This window comes from Nipponia nippon, unplaced genomic scaffold (genome assembly GCF_047370975.1).
Source record: "Nipponia nippon isolate SJK-2023a ecotype South Korea unplaced genomic scaffold, ASM4737097v1 scaffold_1, whole genome shotgun sequence".
Lineage (NCBI taxonomy): Eukaryota > Metazoa > Chordata > Aves > Pelecaniformes > Threskiornithidae > Nipponia > Nipponia nippon.
The window spans coordinates 164,155,837-164,179,416 of record NW_028262290.1 but is presented as its reverse complement, the minus strand read 5'-3'; the positions used below and the strand labels follow the sequence as shown (position 1 = coordinate 164,179,416).

The following is a 23,580-nucleotide window of genomic DNA, read 5'->3' as shown; positions in this document are numbered from 1 at the left end:
CTGTGGACGACTCCCAAGGTAATTGAAGATGAATCTGCCAAATGTTGAATAGCTTGTGGCAGAAAAGAAAAAAAACATGAAGAAGAAAAAAATAATAATCCATGCATCGAATAGTAATTTTTTAAAAGTCACTTATTGTGGTGGCAGGATACCACCTCCTGCCTGGGATGGGAAACCTACGCCTTTGGTTCAGCTCTTCGTGCCAGACACAGAAAGCAAAGCTGTTGGCACTTGGTCCGAAGAGAGGGTTCATCCCCATATACCCGCTGCCACGTTGCTTGGCTCCCCTGGGGAAAATCTGGGCCCTTTGAAGCCAACAGGAACGTTGCTGAGCCTCGATGAGTTGTTGTTATGATTTGGTTCCTTGATAACAGCTTGAGAGGTGGTGATTAAAACTGGTCCCCATCCTTGGTCGCTCACCTCACAACTGTCCATCAGGAATACAGTTCATAGGACCTTAGTGTTCCTGTCTGGTTCACATCAATTATAAAGCTGTGGGAGATGCCATTGCTGCCACAGGGCAAGAAACCATAAAAGAAAAAAATGGCTGTTGTACAAAAGGACCCAGAAGAGCTTGAAATATCCCATCACTTGAGCAACGACGGCCAAATCTCAATGTGTGCAAATCAGCATTGGCCCAAGGAAGGCAGCAAAGTTGCACAACACCAAGTGAAAGTCTGGCCCGGAGATGTTCACCACCACCTTGCCAAGAGGCTGCTTCAGTCCAAAGGCAATCACAGATAAGAAATGCCAACATGGATACTCAGAAAGGCATCACTCCTCACTGCCCGGCGTTTTCTCAGCTCAGGTGCACACAGTTCCAGCGGCACAGGTCCCCTGCGGGTATCTTCTCCGGCCAATGCCAGCAGCAAAGGAGTATGTACATCCCAAGGGTGGGGGAAAATAATCTCTTCTTCCATTAGCTTCCCAAGATCAGTGCTGACGTTAGCTGGCGAGGTTCCCACTGCTCCATTTTACATCAATAAAGGCACTTGGTGCTTTTGGATGGGCTCCTTGGTTTCTCCACTGCTTACAGAGGAGCTCAGGGAGCCCCAGCTCATAGCTCACAGCTCACACAAATCTCATGGAGCCAGTAGAACCCAGGAGCTCAGCCCTCACCAAGCCCCTTCTTCCATCCACTCATCACCCTTCCCTGAAAAGCTATTTTTTGTTGGCCCCACAGCAGTCCAGTTGTCTCACACACATGTGCACACCTCCCACCAAACCCAACGCAAAGGCTATATGTGTGAAGCAATGGTAGCAGTGAACACGCCATGGGAAGCCCATCCTGCTGGGCTCTGGCTTCTCACACAATTGCCTGAAAAGAGACTTTTAAAAAAAAAAAAAAGAAAGAAACAGCAAAACTACGGTAACAAAGAAAGTGGTGGAGCTTTAGGTTTTCTTTTATAAAAGACAAATCGTTTATTGATTCAGTCCTTCCACTTGCAACCTCTTTGGTAACAGTCATTAACACTTCCAAGACTGGGAGAACGCAGTGGAAAGGCCCAATTCTGACCTCTCACCGCTTTCAGAGCTCAGCGACCCCTGACGTGCCTTGGTGAAAAGCCAAAAGAAGGTTTCAAAGCATGGCCAAAGACCCGGCCTCTAGGGACAACCCAAAACAGCCTACCATGACTTGTCTTGCTCGTGGGTGGCCCAGAGAGCAGCCCCAGCACCCCCAGGCAGAAGGTGGCTCGGGATGGGGATGCATGTTGGGCTCTTGGTGCCAAGGCTGACTGTGAGCTGTGCCCTGGAAGGCAGCTTTGATGCACCTCTTGGGACCTCCTGGACACTGGCCAACGGGGCCGTCAACAAAGCAAGACTCGCCCGTTCCTGCGGTAGGCAATGACTGGCCCCAGCTGGCCCCATGCGGATGCACTAACCCGACCGTCTCAGCATCCCCCTCATCACACCATCCCAAAGAGAGTATCTGCTGTACTTGGAGTTAAAGATAAACATATATTGATTACACATGGTCATAAAAAAAAAAGTAATAATAATAATACATTTCCTAGAACGTTACTTAAGACGCTTCCGAAAAGCATCCAAGCTTCCCCTCCCCTCCCGCCTTCCCTTATCTATACAGAATAAAGTGCTTCGTTTAGTTTGTTCACACTAGTAGAGCCACCGATACACTCTTAACTTGGCATGTTTGGGCAACCGATACTGAATGCCATAAAATAATACAGAGCCGAACATCAGGCATGAGAAACTAGTTTTGAGGCAAGTGCTTGGGGTTTCATTCATTTCCTTCAAGTTCCATGCTACTGAGGTTGTTCTTATTCCTATTTTTTCCTTTTTTTTAATTATTATTTTCTTCCTTTGCATGTTCGACCCTTCTCCCGACGTGGTTACGTGTCACTAGGCAGGGCTGCATGTGGGGAAGCTCTCTCCGTCCGTGTGAACAAAGGGCGTCTGTCTGTCCGTCCTTCCCTCTCAACTTCGGGCAAACCAAGAGTTTAATCAGTGGAATTGTCTAGCAGCGGATGCTCATCTCTATTGCACTGTCACAGCCGTTCCCACCCGCCGGCCGTCCATCCATCCATCACCTTCCCACCACGCTGGGGTTATGGCTGTGGTCCGAAGGGCCAGCCATGCCTCATGGACATTATGAGGCTAACTGGTCTGTGCTACCAGGCTCCTGGGATATATAAACCAAAAATGACCCTCCCCACACGACTCCCTCCCTCCCTCCCCAGAGTTCAAATGAAAGGGGAAAAAAAAATTCAAACCCGGAGAGGTCTGGGGTTGGTGTGTGGGCAGAGTTGTCAGCTGAACGTTGCGTTGCGGCATATTCATGAACTGTGTAATGGAAAACAAGCCCCTCTCCACCCTTGCGGTCTGCTGAAGAAGGGATGTGAGAGATTAAGGTGCAAGAGTTAAACAAAAAATATTTAAAAAAAAATTAAAATAAAATATAAAAAGCTTGAAAACAACAAACCCAACTCCCCCATCTCCCACCTCGTCTAACCCAATGGGTGCCAACGGGGCCGACTGGGATGGATGCGGGACGAGACACTGCGGGAGCGACTCGTTTGAGCTCTTAGTACGTTAACGAAAACCAGACATGAAGAGACATCGGGGCCGAGTAAGGGTGTAGACAAAAGGGCTTGGAGGCCATGTAGGACTCCTGGGAACTGCCCAGGCCTTGGAGAGGGGAGGGAGCAGCAGGGATCTGGTTCTCCAAAGTGCTGTGTGCATGGTCACATCTCGACGTCTCCAAGTGGCTCTCCGGGCAGGCTCTCGAAGGGGATTGGACTGGGCTGGGATCAGTTGCTGGGCTTTCCGCTGGGCTTCTAGCCTCAACGAGGAGCTCTCATCTGGCAGTGATGTCCAAGCAGGACAGGTCCTCACCAGGAGAGGATGAACTGGGGCAGGGACAGGCAAAGCCACCTCCAGGTACAAGGGAGCACATGTTGGCATGGGGGTTTGCCTGCGGGGAGAAGTCTACCAGCCAGGCAGGCTGACAGGCTCCATCACAGCAGATCCTACAGGCAAGGTGAGTCCTCCTCGGGGTGCAGTACTCCCATCCCATGTCAAGGACGTGTGAGGGGAAAGAAATGCAAGGGAGCCCGAGGGGATGGGCTCTACTCTACTGAGGCCCTCCACCACCTCCAAGGGTATTACTGAAGGCTCCTCTAAAGCAATCATCTTCCAGTTTGGGTCATGGTCCCTTTAGAAAGCCAATGGCCCCAAGAGCTGAGTGCCCACATCCCTCACAGGCCTGTGTTTGAGAAGGCTTTGCACCATCACAATAAGCCCCAGGGTCATGGAGGAAGGAGAGCGGAGAAGCCTTTGGTACCTATATCTGAGAAGGTTAATACGGCGAGGCAGCTCTGCCATAGCATCCTCCCTTTGCTCAAAGCAGATGGAGATGAGGGTGAGATCACTGGTACTGACTGCAATGCAGTCCACAGGATCCCAGCCAACGTGAGGATGAAAAGCAATTTGTTGCTACAACATGCTAACACCCACAAGAGCAGCCAGCTTTCCAAGAGACATCAGGCATGGGGAACACCACTCAGTAGGAGGGGACATCGGTCACCTAAACCATCACTCAGGAGAACAGCGGGTGCTCCCCTGTCCCGTCCCTATCAGGCTAACACTCCTGCACGTCCCCAGTCAGCAAAGCTCCCGAGCACATGGCTGAATCCTCCTGGCTCTGCAGGGACAGCCTCAACGCTGCCCAAGTGCTTTGCTGATTTGGTCCAGGAGATGAAGCACCAAGACTTCTTGCAGAGCCAGATATGGCTCACTGTCCCCAGTATCCCGCTATCGCCCAGACCGAGGTGCAGATGGGAAAGGGCTCCTGCAGCCTGCTCAACGTCCTCTCTTCCTTCTTGCCTACCGACAGCCCTGCTCACCACCTCCTCTGTGACCTGACCCACATCCGCACGCATCCACAGTGCTGGCCTTGGGAGCAAGGCATCAACTGCAATGCACCCCACCTCTTGGCCAGCACCTCTCTGCCTGTGCTGGATGCTCTGCAGCCCTTGCAGCACTCCCAGCTCTCCCTGACCCCAAAGAGGACACTTCCCTGGGCAGGGAGACCACACAGCCACGGTCAGGCCAACGCACAACACCCCAGGGCAGAGCACAACAGCGAGAAACCCAGGTTGGACCCCAGCATCCAACAAAAATGTAACAGCAAAGCCTTCCTCTTCTCCTCCTCCTCCTCTGCCGGCATGAAGCCAGCCTAAACAAGTGAAGCCGAAAACCAGCTCAACTTCAACAAGCACAACATGGTCAGAGAAGCGCTAACCAACGCCGTGGGGCATCACCAAACCAATCACAGCCCTCACTGGTCCCCTCTGGTCCCCCCAAGCCAGGGCAGGTCAATGGCTGCCAACCCCATGGGGACAGGTAAAGCTTGGGAGAGCGACGCAGGCAACAAACTGGAGGATGGGACATCGTCATCAGGCTGAACGCGGTCTTGCTTTAGCTCTAAACCTTGCAATGGGACCCAACCTGGAGCTCACCCATCGGTCAGGGGTTTGTTCAAATTGTTAAGGCACTATTCTGGGCTGATTCTGCCGAAAAACGGTGGCGTCCTGCTCCTCCGTCCCGGGCTGCCACGGAGCCACCCTCCCACCAGTCCCGAGGCCGTCTGAGCTCTCCCAGGGACACTTTGCCGACTCCAGAGCATCCCCAGGAGCCCGGCTGCTGCTGGGATTCGCAGAAAGGGCACACCAGCGCCCAGCTCCCTTAGGGCACCCCAAAAATGAACCAGCAGCGAGCTGCCAATGTCCCGAGATGCAGCGCCAGTGTTTGTGCTTTCACCTATCGAGGAGGAAAACCTGTCGCAGGGAAGGAAGCCACGGCGAGGGCTGCTAACGAGAGCGGGCTGACGGCTTTCCAACGGGGACATCTGCTCGCTCGCTGCAGGCCACCAGGGCCGGCAGACGGGACTGGCAGGGCCTCCTCTGAGGTGCCCACCTCTTAACCTCTTGGGAAAAGAGCCTGAATTGAAAGACCAGCTTTACAGTACAGGGATTCAAGCACCACTAGCTAGATTCCGGCTTATTATAAATATCAAAGTGCCGGCAGGCATTCATTTGGCTAGCGAGCGGGCACACGACACCGGCGAGCTCAACCTCGGACGGCACGGCATCCTGCTCCTCCAAGCACGAAGATGAAGCCGATGAGCGGGAAGATGAAACAGAGAGCAACGCCTTTTACCTACACCCTTATGGACGGATGGCGGTTCCCCCCCACCCCCAACATCCACACTCCTTGCGGGGGGGGGCCTCCTCCTGCTCCCCCTTCTCCACGGAGAATGACGGGTGAGAAAAAGCTAAAAAAACCCCAAAACAACCCCAAAAGGAGGAGGAAGGGGGGTAGAGAGCAAGCGAAGCCTTGGCTCCCCGGGGGGAGGCGTTCCCGAAGGGCAGAGCAGTCCATGCGGGCGCATGGCCGGGGTGGGGGGCACCTAGTTGTTGTTCGAATTTATCCTCCCTGCGGGAAACAGGGGAGGGGGTGGCGGTAGGTGAGGAGGAGGAGGGAGGGTCTGTGGAAGGGGATGAAGCAGCGGCAGGGGCAGAGGGGAGATGCTGGGGCCGGGGGCCAGCGGAGCCGGGCTGGCAGCAGGTTGGGGGGCAGCCGTGTCCGAAGCCAAGGGGTTGCTGACGCGGAAACATTTCTCCTTGTGGGCTTTGAGCATGTTGGAGAAGCGGAAGCGTTGGCCGCAGACGTCACAAGGGTACGGCTTCTCGCCCGTATGGGTCCGGCGATGCCGCTTCATGTTGGGGCGGCTGGTGAAGCTCTTCCCGCAGATCTCACAGATGTAGGGCTTCTCACCTAAGGACGGGGGAAGATGGATGAGAAGCCGATAGCTGGACCATCCCCAAAACCCCATCTGCCATCCACCCAAAGACAGTACCCCCATCCCATTGCTCTTCCCCCCAGGGTGCCCACCCGCAGAGGCTGGGGGCAAGGCGAGGAGCTCTCACCTGTGTGCGTCTTCATGTGCTCATCGAAGTACTGCTTCATGTTGAAGTCCTTGCCGCACCACTGGCACATGAACTGCTTGTGGCCGATGTGGATGCTCATGTGGGAGCGCAGCTGGTACTTGTACTGGAAGCGCTCGTTGCAGTTCTACAGGGGCGAGAGGGGGATAAGCTGTTGATAAGCACCCAAAACACCCCCCACATCCCCACCAAATCACCAGCATGTCGGAGCCACGCAGAAATCATTTTCCCGCCCCATAAAAGAACCCAAATAAATAGCCTTTTTGGGACATACTCAGCCAGGTTTGCAGGCTGGATGGGCTTGGGGTGGGATGCAAGGTCCAGGCGCTGGACAGAGAGATCCTGGCGTTGGTCACCAGTTTCATCATAGGGTTGGTGGGACCCTCAAACCAGGAGGGGATGGAAGGTTTGGGAGAGGGGGGAGCATCCCTACAGCTGCACTGGCAGAAAGCACAGGCGAAGCCCCGAGAAGTGGAAGATCTTTCCCCAGATCAGTGGGTTTGTGCCCATTTGAGAGGACGCAGCAGGGGGACGACACACAGAACCTTACCTCGCATTTAAAAGGCTTTTCCCCAGAGTGCTGGAGCGAATGGACCTTGAGGGACATGCTGCGCTTGAAGGACTTCCCACAGGTCTCGCAGGTGAATGGCATGTCCTTGGTGTGAGCTGAAGCGGAGAGGAGCAGGGTCAGGCGCCCTCCCCGCACCCCGAGCATCCATCTCCCCAAGTCCCAGCTGCCGCTCCCAGCGCCAGCGCCCAACCCCAGCAAACCCAAAGCCATCTCAGGAAGGTGCGCGGCAGCAACGTATCAGGTATTCCTCTAATTGCCTGCCAAAACGCCCCTTTTTTTTGATCTCTTTGGTGCCTGCAAGCCCCAGGGACTTGACTGCCATTGCCATCTGCAATTTGCTTTTCAAAATTCAGCACTAGCACAGTCTGGTCCTCTTTTACAAGAGAAGGATGGTTACACTTCAAACTCTTCTTTGATCACTTCTGAGGTCTTTTTTTCTGGTTAAATAAAATAAATGAGCCTCCCCAGCGCTGTGCCTGATTGCTCCAAACCCAGCACTGAGCAGACATACGCTCAGCATTAAATACTGGGCCAGATTTCAAGGTCCCTGCATTGATGTGAGAAAGCTCACCCAACAGTAAGCCCTGCCCTAAACTCCCAACATAACAGTGACAAAAAAACCACCCTTCATTGCCAAAACGATGGATGAGCACCCCTAATGAGACCTCCCCGTGGCACCGGCGCCTCCCACACTCACCAACCATGTGTTTGCGCACATGGGCCATGGTGTAGAACTTCTTCTCGCAGATCTCGCAGGAGAACTTCTTCTCTGCATAGCCATGGACGATCTTGTTGTGCTCGTGGAGGGACCAGAGCTTCTTGAACCCCTTCCCACACGTCACACACTGCAAGGAAAGAGGGGATGGGTAGGGAAGCGGGGAAACGTGCCCAGGCACCCCCAGCATTTTCATTTTACCAGGCTATCAGCTTCACCCATTGAAAGGGAACGCCACTATGAAACCTACAGCTAAGATATCAAAAATCATAACGACCAGCAAGTCTGCTACAGACCTTGTCACTTCAAAACCTCCAAAACTCAAATTTCTGTCCATCGGATGAGGAAGGGACAATGACTTTCCAGGGAAAGACGTGGCATCTCCATCAACGAATGTATTAGGACTTGCATAAACACCAAGGCCCTATTCCCAACTGAGAATTTCATTCTGCACACAATGAAGCCATTACATAAAAAAAATAACCCAACCCTCTGTGCATTAGAAGGCTGTAAAGAATATAGGAACAAGGAGAAGCCCAAGCCAGGGCAGTGCAACTTCAAGTCTTCAGCAGATATTATGGCTACTTTACCAATAAATGAGTTTTCCAAACATATCCCAATGGACCAAAACAGACCCCAAACCAGTCCATCAGCACAAGCAGAACAACATGATCTGCAAAGGCTCCCCTGAGAAGTTATGGTAGAGATTTGTTTCAGCTCCCAGTTCAATGTTTCTTGGAGAGTTCCCAGGAAAAGCTCCAACTTCAGCATGAGATCAGTTCAGTGCTCAGGGAAAGACAGGAGAGCGAGGTCCGCACGGGAAACCATTGCGGGAGCATGGGTACAGCTGGCAGCAGCCAGCCAAGGACCCTGCCAGGAGCCAAGGGACACTCCTTCCCCTTCATCTCCCCATGACTCATCTTCCTCTTGGCCAACAGGGATAAGATCATCCCTTCTCCTCGCAGGTGAATTGAGAAAATAATTCATGCCTTGGAGGCATCTAGCAACAGCACAGCTGAGTGGTACCAGTAAGCCCAGGGGGGATTTCCCAGCAGGGCTTGAAGCAGTGCAGACAGCACAGCCTCCACCTTCTCCTACCCAGAGGAACAGATGCTTGTTGATGGGCTTCAAACAGATTTTGCACTGAATGAGGCTGTGATACCGTGGAAAATATTCCATTATGCCATGTAGTCACAGTATCTTGCTATATATATTTATATCTAGGTGGCTGGGAGGCAAAATTAGGGTCAGAGAGGCATTCCCAACACCCGTCATCTTCATCTTGCCATGCTTGAATATCAACATGAGTAGTTCTCTGAGTTTCACTGTTCCTAAGTAAATACTTCCATGGATCAGGACAGTTTTACTTCTGCTTTAAGAGACATTTCCAGACAAATTCAGGACCAGAGCCTGTTATCAAAGCCACATCAATATCCATTTTCTCCACTTAAAATGAAAAGAGGCTGCAGGGGAATTTTAAAATTAAAGGTAGAGGGAAAGCAGCAGATGTAGGAAAGCTCCCGGGCTGGGACCAAGCACCCTGGAGGGCTCAGCCCTGTGTCCTCAGTTACTGCAAAAAATCATCACTCAAAAATGTGGAAGTAACGACCAAACAAGGGAAAAAAAAAAGAGAAGATAAATTCTTGCAGGTTAAGAGGAAAACCATACTGAAGCTGGCCAAAAGAAAAGTTTGAGAAACAACCTGATAAAGCAAAGGATGAATTGTTTTTCAGATGGCGGAAGCAGGAAGCCTGCTATGGAGGGCACAGGGCCATGGACGGTGATGGAAAACGATCACAGGGAGGGAGATGAAGCCTAACACCTAAAGCATCATGGATGAAATCTGGGGACAAAGCAGCAAAAGAAAGCAGCAGACCTGAATGGGCTAAGAGTGATGGACCCTCCATGGATCAGGTTAAAAAACAAGTAATAAAGACTGTCCATTATAGATACAGAGTAAAAAAAAAAAAAATTGCTTTTCCATCCAGCTATAATTCCATAGTATATTGATAAAATTATTCCATATTATCAGAGCAAATGGAGTGAATTTGGCTATTTGTAAAATTAAAAACACTCAACTACGTGAGAGGTAATGATCCACGTTTTCCGCGGAGGGAGGTCACCGCACGGGCAGTTGCGGCTCATCCTATTCAGAAATGACCTGGAAAAGGAATAAAAAGGGGGGGAAAAAAAACAAAAAGCAATGAGGTGACAGCCACATGTTATCCATCAGGAAAGCAGATGAGCCTGAAGAAATATTCTGGGAAAACCCATTTTTAATTGCACAGGCTTTACGATAGGCTCCAAAACAGCCACCACCACGCAGGTATCGGAGCTACACTCATCCATTCTGGGAAAAAGCATCCAAAAAAAAAATCAACCTCAGGGCTGTGAATTTTTCAGGAAGATGCACCAAAGAGCCAGCGCGGGCAGCGGCTCCTTCACCCACTTGAGCTGAGACCGCTCCTGCCTCCGCATTCCCCACACGCCCTAACGCCGAGATCTGCTTCATCGCTCATTTTATTTGGGGAGCCATCAGCAAAGGGCTCCAGAGTGCTTGAGTTGCGTTACCTTCATCTAGGAGAGCTGCAAGATCATTTAAAATCCGGTCGTGGTGGGAAGGATGATGGGTGAAGCTCTCTAGAAGTTGTTGGGTTTTTAATTATTAGTGGCAGTGTCATGCAAAACAGCTCGTTGGGGATTCGGAGATGGGTTGGAGGGGTCTGCAGGAACGCACATGTCTGCTGCTCCGATGGGATGCCTACCTATCCCCCCAAAACTGCACTGATTTACTGGAGTCGATTTGCAAACACAGATGAGGATCTCGTTAGCGTTAGGCAAAGGATACATGGAGCCTGAGCCACACGTGGATGTCAAATGCGTTCGGAAATTTGCTAATATGCAAGCTAAAGAGCACAAAACACAGATTAAAATCATTTTAACTCATGTCAGCAAATCTTTGAATTAAGCTAAACTGGTTTCAGCCTGGGCGGCAACAGCTGGAGTGTGTCTCTGTCAGGGGCTCACAATGTTTTATCCAGATTAACTGAATAAACTCAAAGAAAAATTACTCCTCAAAAATTACTCCATGTTTCCACCCAGCTGGCCAAGGGGAAGCCACAGTCCCCCGGCAAAAATCCTCCAGTCCCATGCCTCTGTGGGACCCTCCTGAGCCTGAATACGAGTCACGGGTGAAGCAAGGTTCCCTCCCGCCTGCCATGTGCCACCCACAACGTCAAAAATATCATTTGAGCCTAAGCCCATCCCATAGTGTAGCTGGGTGGGATGTCCTCCCTGGTGGGTGGGATGTCCTCCCCCATTGGGATGTCTCATCATGGTGGGATGCTCCTCCTTTGGTGGGACATCCCCACCTTGGTGGGATGTCCATCCCCAGTGGGATGCCCCACCCCTTGGTGGGCTGTTCCCCTCATGGTGGAATGTCCATCCCTGGTGGGATGTCCATCCCCTGGTGGGATGTCCCTGGGGCTGGCTCACCTGGATGTTCTTCTCGCAGTCGGTCTGGTGGTGCAGGAGCAGCTCGCTCTCGAGCAGGAAGCGTTTGCCGCACTTGTCGCAGATCTGCATGCGGCTGTGCGTGACGTTCATGTGCTTCTCCAGGTACCAGCGGTTGTTGAAGACCCGGGGGCACTTCTTGCACGGGTAGTGCTGCTTCTCCTCCAGCTTCACCTTTTGGCCCAAACCATCCTGCTCCTTTTTCCTCTTCCTTCCGCGTTGGCCTTCCTCTTCCTCCTCCTCCTCCTCTTCCACCTTGGCCATCTCTTGGGACCTGGTTGCCATGGCAGGTTTGGTGGCTTTGGATGCCCGGCTGCCTCTGCGAGGCTGCCCACCTTTTTCCCTTTTCACCTCTGATGCATCTTCATCATCATCGTCATCGTCCTCTTCTTCCGTTGTCTCCTCCAGGTCTTCCTCCTCGCTGTGTTCTTCCTCCTCCTCCTCGCCCACCTCTGCGTCCTCCTCCTCTTCTTCCTCCTCCTCCCCTTCCTCATTCTCCTCCTCCCCATCCTCCTCCGTTTCGTGCCCATCACCGTCAGGCCGCCCCATCACAGCCGCCTCGCTGGCAGCCGCCTTCCCCTCCATGCCCTTGGAGACATTGAGGGTCTGGTTGTTGAGGTTCACCTCCACGATGATCTGCTCCCGGTTGTACGAGCCCTGGCTGTCCAGGTCCTCCTCGGACTCTTCACCTTCCATCTTACAGACGGCGCCTGGACCACCATCCTTCTCCTCCTTGTAGTACTGCTTGGCTGGACCAGGGGGAAGCGTCCCACCACCTGCTCCATCCTCCACCCGCACTGAGTAGGGGTCATTGCCCTCCCGGGCATAGATCTTGGGATGAGGGGCATCCACCTCCTGCTTGATCTCGCAGTAGTAGGGTGGGGGTCCGGCGCAGCCCTCAGCAGGCAGGGCCATGTCGGCAGCCAGGCTGAGCGAACGGGTGTCAAGAAGGTCCTGGCAGGAGGAGGCGATGTTGTTCATCTGCAGCACGGCGGCCGCGTTCAGCACGTCCTGCACATTACAGGAGTTGACGAGGAGCTTGGAGGTGTAGATGAAGTTGAGGATCTGCTGGAGGCCCTGAGAGGTGAGGGCCTCCAGCGAGAGCTCGACGCGCTGCAGCTGCTTGTTTTGGGTGAAGAGGGAGTGGAAGAATTGGCTATAGGCCGCCAGGACCCCCTTGTGCGCCGGGAAGATGCTCTTGTGCTGCACCAGCACGATGTCCACGTCGCACAGGTCCGGCTGAAAGAGGCGCTGCTCGTTCAGTCTGTCCATCAAACACGTGAAGTGGAGGGCTACATCCTCCACCAGGGAGTACTCAGCCGAAGGGTAGTCAGTCGTTTTTTCGACTATCAGCTGTGGGGAGGAAGGAAATAAAACCACTCAGGAGGGCTCTTTCCACAGGAAAACACCCGCCCGGCCATGCCACCCGTCCCTGTCCATGCATTCCAAGTCAGAGAAGCCAACTGAGAAGCTCCACTGCCAGCCCCAGCTTGGAGATGCCAACCAAGAAGCTCCACCACCAGCCCCAGCTTGGAGATGCCAACCAAGAAGCTCCACCACCCAACCCAGCGTGGAGATGCCAACCAAGAAGCTCCACCACCAGCCCCAGCTTGGAGATGCCAACCGAAAAGCTCCACCACTAGACTCAGCTTCAAAACACCAAAAAGCTTCACCACCAGGCCCAGCTTGGAAACACCAACCAAGAAGCTCCGCCACCACCGTGAGTCCAGGAGATTCAACCAAGGAGGAGAAAGCCCAATGAAAGGACAGGCCAAGGCCACACGAGCACCCAGTCACATCCCTTCAGCCTGGGCAGGAGGTACCATGGCCATCCCACCACCAAGGAGGTCCAAAGCCTGGCTCAGCTGTCCATGCTCGTGTGGAGAAGATGTCGTGCAGGAGAGGGGATGCCTTGACCTCCTGAACCAGATGGAGACCCTGGGGGACATTTGCCCCACACAGGAAGCCAATTTTAGGCACCAGCTGAGATTTAACCCCCTAAATAGAAGGAAATTAGGATTTTAAACCTCCCTGCTTCTACAAGATAATTACATAAAACGCAATATCCCCTAATATTTGCCGAATTACGCCGCGTGCTCTGACTCACGTTAGCAGCTAACTCACTAGCTGGATTCACCAGGATGATTTATGCGCTTTTTTAATGCCCATTTTAAATCGCCTGGGGAAAGGCACTACCTGGAAAAATTCAAATCAGGGAGCAGCATCCCCAGGCTAAGAAATACTGCAACTGCCAGCACTCCCCAGGCTGCATTTGCTGGATATTTAATTTAGCTCACATGTATTTTGCGTGGTGCAGACCATCCTTGGACGTTCGTCACCTCTCATGAGCCCCAGGATGGGTTTGCCAGCTGCATCCCAAATGCAAGGGATATCCCACACCCTAAATCCCATGCCCTGCATTAAAAGCAGGTGGGATATCCGCTTTCCCCCTGCCTCCCTTTGGCTTTCTGTGCTGAACATCCAATTCATGGATGGAGACGGATCCGGCCACGGTAACGCCCTCTTTCCCCCCCGTTGCGGGATGTGACCAAGGACGTGGTGCAGAACAGCAGCGGAGATGGAGGCTTCAACCTGCTGGGTTTCTCCTGCACCTCCCGCTCCAGAAAGAGTTTCTCAGCTCCCATCTTTTCTGGGACAAATGGCAGCTCTTGATCAACACATGAATTCCAGCAAGACATGTTTTGTTTGTCTTTTTTTTTTTTAGTGAGCCAAAGGCAAAAGCACACACAGACAAAAATGTTTAAATAATAAAAAAGGGCGCTTTCTTCCCTGTTTTCTCAACAGACAAAAAAACCCCTTCCCCCTCCCTGCCAAAATTTTTCATTTTCACTGAATTTCTGCTCCGCAACCAATCCACCCAACCAATGGGGTCACCAGCTTCATCCCGATGGCCCCAGAGAGCCCCAGCAAACGCTCGCACCCGGGGAAAACAGGGGAAAAACAGCTCTTCTCCAAACTCTTGGCTCTGCAGCCTGGACTGGGCAAAGAGGTAGTAAAAGAGGGGGTTTGATATATATTTACTTTTTTAAAATATTTTTTTAATATTTTATATATTCATTTATATATATTTAAACTCTTTATATATAAAAAAATATATAAATACATAAGTACATAAACTCTCTTTATATCTGTAGGTTATAAAACGCTGCATCCCAGCTGGAACATCCACTCACCCCCCCGTTTTCTAAGCCTCACGACTGCCAAGGACATTTCGATGAGACGAACTCGGATGGCTCAGCCCCCCCGAGCGCATAGAAAATAAATAATGATATTATAAATATCGAACGCCGAGGAGACAGCAAGCTTTCAGCGGAGCGGTTTGCTCTTTGCCAGGGACTCTCCTGCTTTGCTTTCGCTATGAAAAAAAAATTAAATTCAGGTTTTTCCTCCTGGGATCCACCTCACCTCGCTCCCCGTATAGGATGCTCCAAGCTTGGCACTGCCACAGCCGTGGAGAAATGGGTGCAAAACAGGGGGAATTGGGTCTGCTGGGTGGCATCGCCTCTGCACAGCCCAGCCTGGAAAACAAAAGCTGGTTTTTTTTTTTCTCCGGATCGAGGTTTTTTGGCAAAAGGGGCTGACCCCTCACCCAGCGCCGGGGCTTGCCAGGCGGCTCTAATCAGTCCCAGCAGCAGCGAGGACAATGCGTGTCTTGGCCGCGTCCCGTCGGTGACTTCAGCCCAGGCTTGTCAGCGGGAGGTTTTTGCTCTTTATTGCTATCAGATGCTTTTCGTAAGCTCGCCCGGAGCCGGAGCCCCAGCCAAGCCGAGAGGCGCCCACCAGGGTGAGATCCCAAGAAAGACCCCAACTTGCCCCAAAATACCCCTCCGGCAGCTCGCGTCCCTGCAACCCCATCGGAGCAGAGAAGCCCAATTAATCCGGATTAATGGGAGGGTTAAATCCATTACCCTTCCCCCCCAGAAAACCACAAAAATTTTAAATATATATATATTAAAAAAAATTTGAAAAATACATTTTTTTTTAAATATTTTTAAAAATACTTCTTTAAAAAAAAAAAATCACAGTTTTGCTCTTTTCCACCATCACCACCTTGGCCCTCTGGGTCAGTTTGGTCCCACGAGCAGCCCAACGTGGCACCACAGGAGCAGGTCACCCATCCCATCCCCATCCCCAGCCTGGATTTGGGGTGCTTGCTGGGTGCATCAAACCGGAGCGAACCCCAAAACCGCCAACCCCCTCCATGCACTCCTAACCTCCAAGCAGGGCCCTGGCATGGTCAGCACCAAGAAAAAACCCGTAAAAATTATTCGAAAGCAGCATGGCCACAAAGTCCCCACCCCGAGGGGACGGCAGCGCCTCCAGACAGCCCTCCCCGCCCTGACGCTGCCCTCCGGCTCTATTTTAAGAACATTTTCAAGCGGCGCTGCCAAAGCCCTGTCCCGAAACGGCCGGCGGGGCAGGAGGGTGGCCGGAGGACCGGGAGGATGCTCGGGGTGAGGAGGACGGAGGGATGCGGGTCAGCCGAGCCCTGACGGCGGGGGATGTGAGGAAGACATACAAGTGACATAGGAACGGCGGCTGGAGCAGATGCGGATGCTCACTGGACCGAGGCAGCCACCAAAAACCCCACTACAGGAGATGGAGTCTGAGAATGGCCCCTCTCCCCTTCCACCCGCATCCCCCCGCGTGCCTCAGTTTCCCTAAACAGCCACACCAACACCCGATCACCTCCCTGCAAAGGTGGCTGCTGCTGGATTTAAATCCCTGTGCTAAGATAAAATGCTATTTATCTTAGCAGGTATTAAGAGCCGGATCCCTAAATGCTCCTGCAGCAACAAACCCCCCTGAGGGACCGGTAGTTCAGGTCACCCCGGATATATTTAAATACTCATATTTGCAGCCCCCCCAGAAGACCATCTCTGACATTCACCGGCCTCTCTTTATTTATAGCCACATCTATCGCCCTCATCACCAGAGCACCGAGGACCACGAGTACCTCTCTCCCCTAATAGCACACAGACAGGGTTTTGCTGCATAAAAAGCAAATTTAAGTCCCCACTTCTCGCCAGGCAGAGCGGTTAGATCAGCTGCCTGCAAACCAGTTTTCATTCAGCACAAAATTTGGGGATTTCCTTAAAATTTTTCAACCCCAAAACTCCCATGAAAAACAGCAATCTGCTTTTCAGTATCATTCGCAACCACTGAAACATCTACCGTTGACCTTCAGTATTAAATTGCATTAAGGAAAAGTGCTTTAATAAGCAGCTGAATACAACGTTTGCACTTGCTCCTCTAGAAAAAAGCCCGCATCCTATTCTCAGTTTGAACACCGCTGCATTTCAGGGAGAAAGAACTTGGTTGAAACTATTTCATGCCACAGCTTGACTTTTGCTAAAGAAAGAAACAGCATTAAAACCCTATTTTTACAGATTAATTGAAATGATACACAGGCGTATCGTTAGAAATTCCAAAAAGATCCACGCTTTGGGTTTTAATCCTTAATCCCCTATAATTTGCCCTCTGCTTTCAAGACCCTTGGATGAGACCTTCAGCCTTTTCTCCATAGTTTTGAGGACACATGGGCGTTTTTTTTAAGGATGATGTGATGCCCACATCTTCCCATGACTCCTGAAACTGGGATGCACCGGGATGAAACCACCCCAGAACCAGCAGAGCTGCCTGGACCGTACACATCCCATACATCGCCAAAACTACCCAGTTTTGGACCATGGCCATGCATGGAAACCTGGCAGTGGGGTAAAACACATCCCAACACACCCTTCCCTCGCCTATCGCCTACCTTCACCGCTTTGCTTGCTCATCACCCCCCTCCCCAGGGACCTCTCCCGCGAGTGCTTCGCCCTCCCACGGCACGGGACACGGGGTTCGTTCGCTTCTCCGACGGGTGTTTTTATTTAATTAGGGGAGGGTTGTCCGGAAAAACAAGCAGGAAGGGAAAACAATAGCTCGGCCGCAGCCCCGCCTGGCAAGGCGCCGGCCGGCACGGCCGCAAGCGCCCACCGCCGGGATGCTGCCAGGGCTGGACCAGGCGCTCGCCAGGGATGGTCCCATCCCAGCTGCGGAGGCCGGGGATGGCCACATCCTTTAGGATGGTGGTGACACCATCTAAAATGGTCATTTCCCCTATGTGCCCTCTAAAAGGCTTGAGGCTGCCAAAAATAGAGCCATATACAGGCTCCAGGGAGAGGAAAGCAAGGGGAAGGGGCTCAGCGATGCTCCCAGAACCCATCCCACCCTGGGGTGTCAGGCACCCTGAAAAACAAGTGAAGAAGAGCGGCAGCCCAGCTGGAGGACAGTCAGATGCTTCGCAGGCTTTTTTTTTTCCTCCCCTTTGGTTGTTTTTTTTTTTATTTTATTTTTTAATAGCATCCAGCATTTACAGGCTTCAGCTCAAAGATGCTTTTCCAGGGAGCAGCCTGGGAAGCCGGCAGCAGCGCCAGGCCCAGTGGGACCATCCTCAGCGCAATGGAATGGGGACAAATCCTTCCCCCACCCCTGTCCCCTGGCAGCTGGGGAGCCGCCTCTGCAAACGGCAAAAAGGTTCATTCGGGCTTTTCTTGCAAGCGCCACAGCCACCCATGGCTCGGGAAGAGAGGGGGGACGAGGTGGGATGAGCAACACAAGGCTTCGCCCCATTGGGAGCAGGTGCTGGCTTCCCAGCAGCACAGCCCACAGAGGGTTAATGGCCGGTTGCTTTCTAATTTCTATTTTTTAAATTTTTTAAACCCTGCCAGCCGCTCTGGGTGTTTCTCCTTTTCTTTCACACGCACAGCTGCAAAGCTACAATGATGCTTTCCACGGATGGACGGACAGGCCAACCCCGCCATCACCCCCCCATCCCCAAACCGGTCCAGTGAGGCAATGCTGCAAAGCTGCTCCCAGGGGATGCCACCACCACCGTGATGGCACTGGGGACACCATCCCTCTGTTCCACCAAGGGCGATGGCGGAGGGCTTCGCCAAGCCCTGAGATCGGCTCAGTAACCTCAGTGTCCATCCCAACACGCGCCAAGGTGAGCACCATCCCCTGCGCAACACAGCATCCCTGCTGCAAAAATACCGAGGCTTCAGCCCAACGCCGCATTATTTTCAGCCCAGGACAAGCCCCAGTCCCTCTGCTCCAGTGGGAGAGCAGAGGCACTGAAGCCAGGCTGGATGCACCCGTCCGTCTGTCCTCGTCCCCTCGGTCAGGGCCAAAAGGGGTTTCTTTGGGTGCAGCCAGACCCAACACGTGGTGCAAAAGCTCTGCGGGTAATTCAAGATCTGCGCTAAGCCCGTAGCAAGGTCTGGGGTTAAACCCCGAGGGACTGCAGCTGGATTTTGGCAGAGCTGGCATCCTCCTGGCAAACGCCAAACGCAGCCGGAGCCGTGGGGTCCCCGCCAGCGCCTGGCACAGCTAGTGACACCCGGCTGATGGAGATGTCCCCAGCTGCCGCCCTGGCATGGGCGCAGGCAGCGAGATGGGATGCTGCTCTCCTGTCCAGGGGATGCGGGACCCCCCACGGAGTCACTGCCGGGGTGGAAGAGCCTGGGACACACACACACATGCAAAGCCACTGTCCCCCTCCCTCCCCTGCCCGAGAAAAACAAGCGGAGGAAAGATTGAGGGAGGAAACAAGGACAAAACCCAACGCTGACCTCCCCAGCCGGGCCGTCGGCCAAGCGGCTGCACCAGGGGCCAGCTCCGGACCGCTGCCCAGCCCGGCGCGAGCCGCGCGAGGCCAGGGAGGCGGCGAGCATCGTGCCCTCCTCAAGACTCTATGGATGTCCCCAGTGCCACCAAGGGAAAGGATGGATGCAGCGGGGCAGACGGTGCACCAAGCCCCCCGTGGCTCATAGGACTCCCAGGGACCCCAAATTCAGTGCAGGGAGCGTGGATGGGTGCAACGGGGCAGGCACCGCACAGCTTGTGCACAGCCTGACGCCATCGTGTCCCCGAGCTGGCCCCACACCCACGTGCTGCCACGCAATGGCCGGGAAGGGGCTGAGCTCCCTGGAAAGCGAGGCGGATGGATGCACGAAGCCTCCTCCCACGGGCTGCTGAATTAGGCTGGCACCAGGTGACAGCATCCTCCTGCCTGGCACCGCCATGTCCATCCCCAGGGAAGCCACCGTGACCTTCCAGGTAGGTCAACAGCAAGATGGGATATGAAACCTTCAAGGTTTGCCCCAAACCCAGCTCCCATCAGGCCCTAAAACCACGGCACTTTCTAACCCAACTCCAGACCACAAAATTGCCAGAGAGGTCCAAGGCTGAGCCTCTCCCAGCATCCTGGGCAGGGCTTTCCATCCCAGAGCATCCTCTCCAAACCCTGGCACTGACCCCAGGGATGGTCCCCAGCTCCAGCTCCATCCTAAACCCAACCTTGACCGGGGCTTTTTGGGAAGCACCAGCCGTGCTCCTCTGGTCCAGCCAGCCTTCCTGCCCAACACTTCTAACACTTTTATGAACATGCATTAAAATGGCTTATTTTTGTCACGGCTGTCCAGCAAATTCAGCAGCTCGGGGAGCAGGGCTTTAACTCAGACAGGGCGTCCTGGCTCCGTGCAAAAGATATAATCATAAAAATAATAATTAAAAAAGACAATTTATTGTAATTAAGTCCTCTACCCACCATATCTGCACCGCCACGGCCAGTCTTTCCCCATATCCAAAGTCATCCCAGGTTTCACCGTCAGGAGAGGCAGCCGAAGCACTGAGGTGGGCAGAAGAGGGGACAGCAGCCCTGAAGGACACGGGGACAAGCCCTCAGGTGTCCCCACGTGGGAAACGCAACGGGGCCAGCCCTGCCCTGCAAATACCGCTCCAGCAACGCAATGCATTTCGTTTAGAAATAAGAGAGGAAAAATTAGGGGCAGGTGGCGCAGAGCCTGGCCCTGAGCTCGTCCTCCCCACCGCCATCAGCTCCTCCAGCCTTTCAGGGACCACAGATGCCACGGGATCTCAGGGGACATCTAGGATACAAACCACGCAGGGGACCTGGGGATCCCCTTTTTCAGGGCCACGCAAATGTGGCAGCAAAATAAAAACTTCAGCTCTTGCTCTTCCCGGAGAGCACTTTGTCACGGCTGTTGCCACGTCCCCATCTAAAAAGGCTTAAACGCAGCAGCGCGGGAGAACCCTTAGTTTTCTCCTCCAGCCGGAGCAAGGAGGGAAGATGGGGAAATCAGCCATTCCTCCGAGACCTTCAAAGACCCTCTGATGTGTTGACACATTCAGTTCATCCGCAAAAGGTTTCTCCCTATTTTTCCTTAAACAGAAAAATCTGCATCTTAAAAACAACCAACATTTAATCGACTCGCAGGCAACCTCCCGCTTCTCCCTCCCTTTTACAAAGAAGACATCTCCAAAGGCAGCAGCGGGTTATTTTTATGAAGGGGCTGACATGCCTCTCCTCCAGACGTGAGACAGAAATACAAGGCCGTTTATCTCACCCGACTCCGGCGTTTGCCTGGTAATAACCTAACGCGCCGTTAATTCCTCACGGGGAGAACAAAGCTCCGCCGTGACACCAAGCCGGGCAGCGAAGGGGACCCTCTGGCCGCTCCAGCAAAGCCCCTGGTGCGGTGTTTAGCCCAGCCGGCATCCTCGGGGAAACTCCGTGGTCAGAGCTGAAACGTTTGCACCCAGCAAGGTTTCACCCCAGATCCATAAAAAAAAATAAAAAAAAAAAAAAATAAATCCCTTAATATCTTTCCAAGGAGGATTTTTGCTCCGTAAAGCAAATTTTCCTCTGGTTCTTGCTGAGGCTGGGTGTGGAGGAAAGGTTTAATTCCCAACTTTTCCCCTTCTTCCTCGCTGCGCTGCCCACTCGGGTGGGCTCCGGGCATCTCCATCCTCACCTCGGGGCACGAAACGCTCGCGAAAACCACCCCGGTGCCTCTCCCGGTCCCACTCGGGGAGGTCTCCACCAGCATCTCCCTCCGGAGGGGATGCAGGGGCGGTTTCAGCTGCCAATTTAACGCCAGGAGGAATTTCGCAGGCCGAGCGTGGCCGGCCGGCACGAACCCAAACCCGGCTCCGGTTACCCCCGATATCGGGGCCGGGGGGTGCTGAGCCCCAGCCCAGCATCCCGGCCATCATCCCGCGTGCAGGGGCAGCGTTGCTTTTTGATTTTTTCCAAAGCTTGTACTTTCTTCCCCTTTCCGAAAAGCCGCTCGAACGCCTCCCAGGGTGTTACTCCGGGCACGGAACCATCGCTGGGGCAATCACAACCCCAGACTTTTAGGGATGAGGAAGGCACCAGGGTACCGGGAACCACAGTCCTCGGGCACGGCGCATCCCAAGGGATTGCCCGTGCATCTTCCCGGCTCAGGCCTGCCCTCTGCAAGTCAAACTAACCCCTCCAAAAGTCCACCGACCGCTAAAATAGGTCACTACCGCAGGCGAGAGCCCCGGCTGCAAGGCTCCCGGTGCAACGGCTGTTATTACTATTATTTTTTAAGAGCGCGCATGGAAAATCCCTCTGCAAACCCGAAGCGGGGTGAGGTGCTGCACCCTCCCTGTGCCACGCTCGCGGCCTCGCTCCTTGGGGTATCGGGGTGAGCCCAGCATCCCCCAGATCCCCCTGGGAAAAGGGGGGGGCCCTGTGGTAGGGCAGGAGCGAGCCTGGGAGGGGGGAAAAGATGAGGAATTAGCAAAATGAAGGAGTCATCCGGGGAACAAAAAAGGGCCGAGGAAGCGGCAGGCTGCTCCTGCGCTCCCGCAACGCCAGCAAATCCTCCGGCCTGGGCACCCCGGCGGCTCGAAAAGTTTCCCCCCCTCCCCAAATTTTCTCCACCACCCCCAAGCAGGAGCCCTGAGGGGGGCGGGGGGGGCTGGGGGAGCGGCCCCCCGCGACCCTGGGGGTGCTGGGCCGCACGGCTCCCCCTCAGGGGGGTCAGACCCCTCTGCAACCCCCCCCGGGCACCCCTAACCCCCCCCGCACCACCCCCCCAGGCCACCGCAGGGGCGAGGGCGAGCCCACCCCCCCCCCGCCCCCCCACACCCCACGCAAAAAAAGGGCCTGTGCGGGGGGGGGGGGAGCATTTTCAGGGCAATTTTGACCAAACGCGAAACCTTTCCCCCCCTCTTCCACAACACGGGGGGGAACCACGCACCCCCCCCCCCCCCAAAGCGGCTGGCAATGCAAACAGCCATTGCACGGGGGGGGGGGGGGGGGGGGCGGTGTCTGTCCCCCCCAGCTCCCCACGGCGGCCCCTCCACGCGTGCCCCCCCCCCCGCCAGGATGCAGCCCGCCGCCGGCTCGCCCATGCAAACCCCCCCCCCCCGCCACCTCCTTCCACCTCCACCTCCACCGCCCTTGCAAGGATTTGGGCAAGTTTCGGAGGCCGTTGCAAAGTCAGCAAAGCCCCGGGAGGGCGAGGAAGCGGGGGAGGGAAGGGGGAGGGAAGGGGAAAATAACAAAAAAAAAAAAAAAAAAAAAAAAAAAAAAGAAGAGAAAAGGGAAAAGGGGGGGTTGCAAAGCTCTACCATTTTGATGCAAAGGTCTCCGCGCAAAGGAGTCCCGGTCCTCCTCCGCTTGCCTGGGGTTTTTGCTCTCCATGAAAAAAAAAGAAATGTTGGGTTGGGTGGTTTGCTGGGTTGGTTGCTTTTTTTTTTTTTTTCCTTTTTTTTTTTTTTTTTGGCTGGCTTTTTTGCTTTTTTTTTTTTTTTGCTTTTTGGGGGGGGGGGGGGGGAGGCAGGAAATTACCGCGCCGCCGCTGCCAGCCCTGTTTGCATCCCCCGTCCCTCTTTTCCTTTTTTCCTTTTTTCCTCCCCCTTTTTTTTCCCCCCTATTTCTCCCCCCTTTTTTTTTCCCCCCTTTTCTTTTTTTTTTTCCTTTTCCTCTCTCTCCTCCTTCTCTTCTTCACCTCATCCTGCCCATCGCCATGTTAGCCCCTTTTAGGAAGACGGAGGAATGCGGAGCGGCGGCGGCGGCTCCGGCTGCCAAGAGCCCGAGGGCCGCTGATTGGAGCCGCCGCATCAGATGGGGCCGCGGCTGCCCCTTTAAAGGGACAGGCTCCCGCAGCCGCCACACCGCCCACGCGTGGGCCCCCCCACCCCCCCTTGCCCCTCCCCCCCATCACCACCCCATCGCCGGGTTGCAGCCGCGTTTGCGGTACGGCATCCCCCCGGGAGCACCCTCGGTACCCCACTGGGGGAAACTGAGGCACACAGAGCGTGTCGTCATCGTCCCCCCCCAAAAAAGTTAGGCTTTTTTGGGGCATAAACCCCCAATGTTTTATTTTAAAAGGGATTTTTTTTTGTGGGGAGGAAAGGGGAATCCCTCTACCTCTACAGGCAGAGGCACATTTGGTTTTAGGAGTGGG

At 53.9% G+C, this 23,580-nt stretch overlaps 1 protein-coding gene across 4 annotated transcripts; it reads right to left on the bottom strand.

Moving 5' to 3' along the window:
* Positions 1–1,397: 1,397 nt before the first annotated feature.
* Positions 1,398–23,234, bottom strand: ZBTB47 (zinc finger and BTB domain containing 47). Of its 4 annotated transcripts, XM_087731582.1 has the most exons (7): positions 23,122–23,234; positions 22,742–22,808; positions 11,249–12,619; positions 7,736–7,883; positions 7,018–7,133; positions 6,450–6,594; positions 1,398–6,297 (listed from the first exon to the last, which is right to left on the bottom strand). In XM_087731582.1, the coding sequence occupies exons 1-7, from the start codon at positions 23,232–23,234 to the stop codon at positions 5,930–5,932; spliced, it is 2,328 nt and encodes a 775-aa protein (XP_087587708.1). In that variant the 3' UTR covers positions 1,398–5,929. The 4 variants fall into 4 exon arrangements, with proteins under 4 accessions (XP_087587708.1, XP_087587683.1, XP_087587700.1 ...); XM_087731557.1 differs by lacking the exon at positions 22,742–22,808 and having other exon boundaries at positions 23,122–23,154; XM_087731574.1 differs by lacking the exon at positions 23,122–23,234 and having other exon boundaries at positions 22,742–22,877.
* Between the last annotated feature and the right edge of the window lie 346 nt (positions 23,235–23,580).

Coding starts and splice junctions, on each gene's coding strand:
- ZBTB47 (XM_087731582.1), bottom strand. CDS start 23,234: ATGCGGCGGCTCCAATCAGCGGCCCTCGGGCTCTTGGCAGCCGGAGCC. Junction 22,809..23,121: donor ATGGCGATGGGCAGGATGAG/GTGAAGAAGAGA, acceptor TTTTTCATGGAG/AGCAAAAACCCCAGGCAAGC. Junction 7,134..7,735: donor TGTGCGCAAACACATGGTTG/GTGAGTGTGGGA, acceptor TCTCCGCTTCAG/CTCACACCAAGGACATGCCA.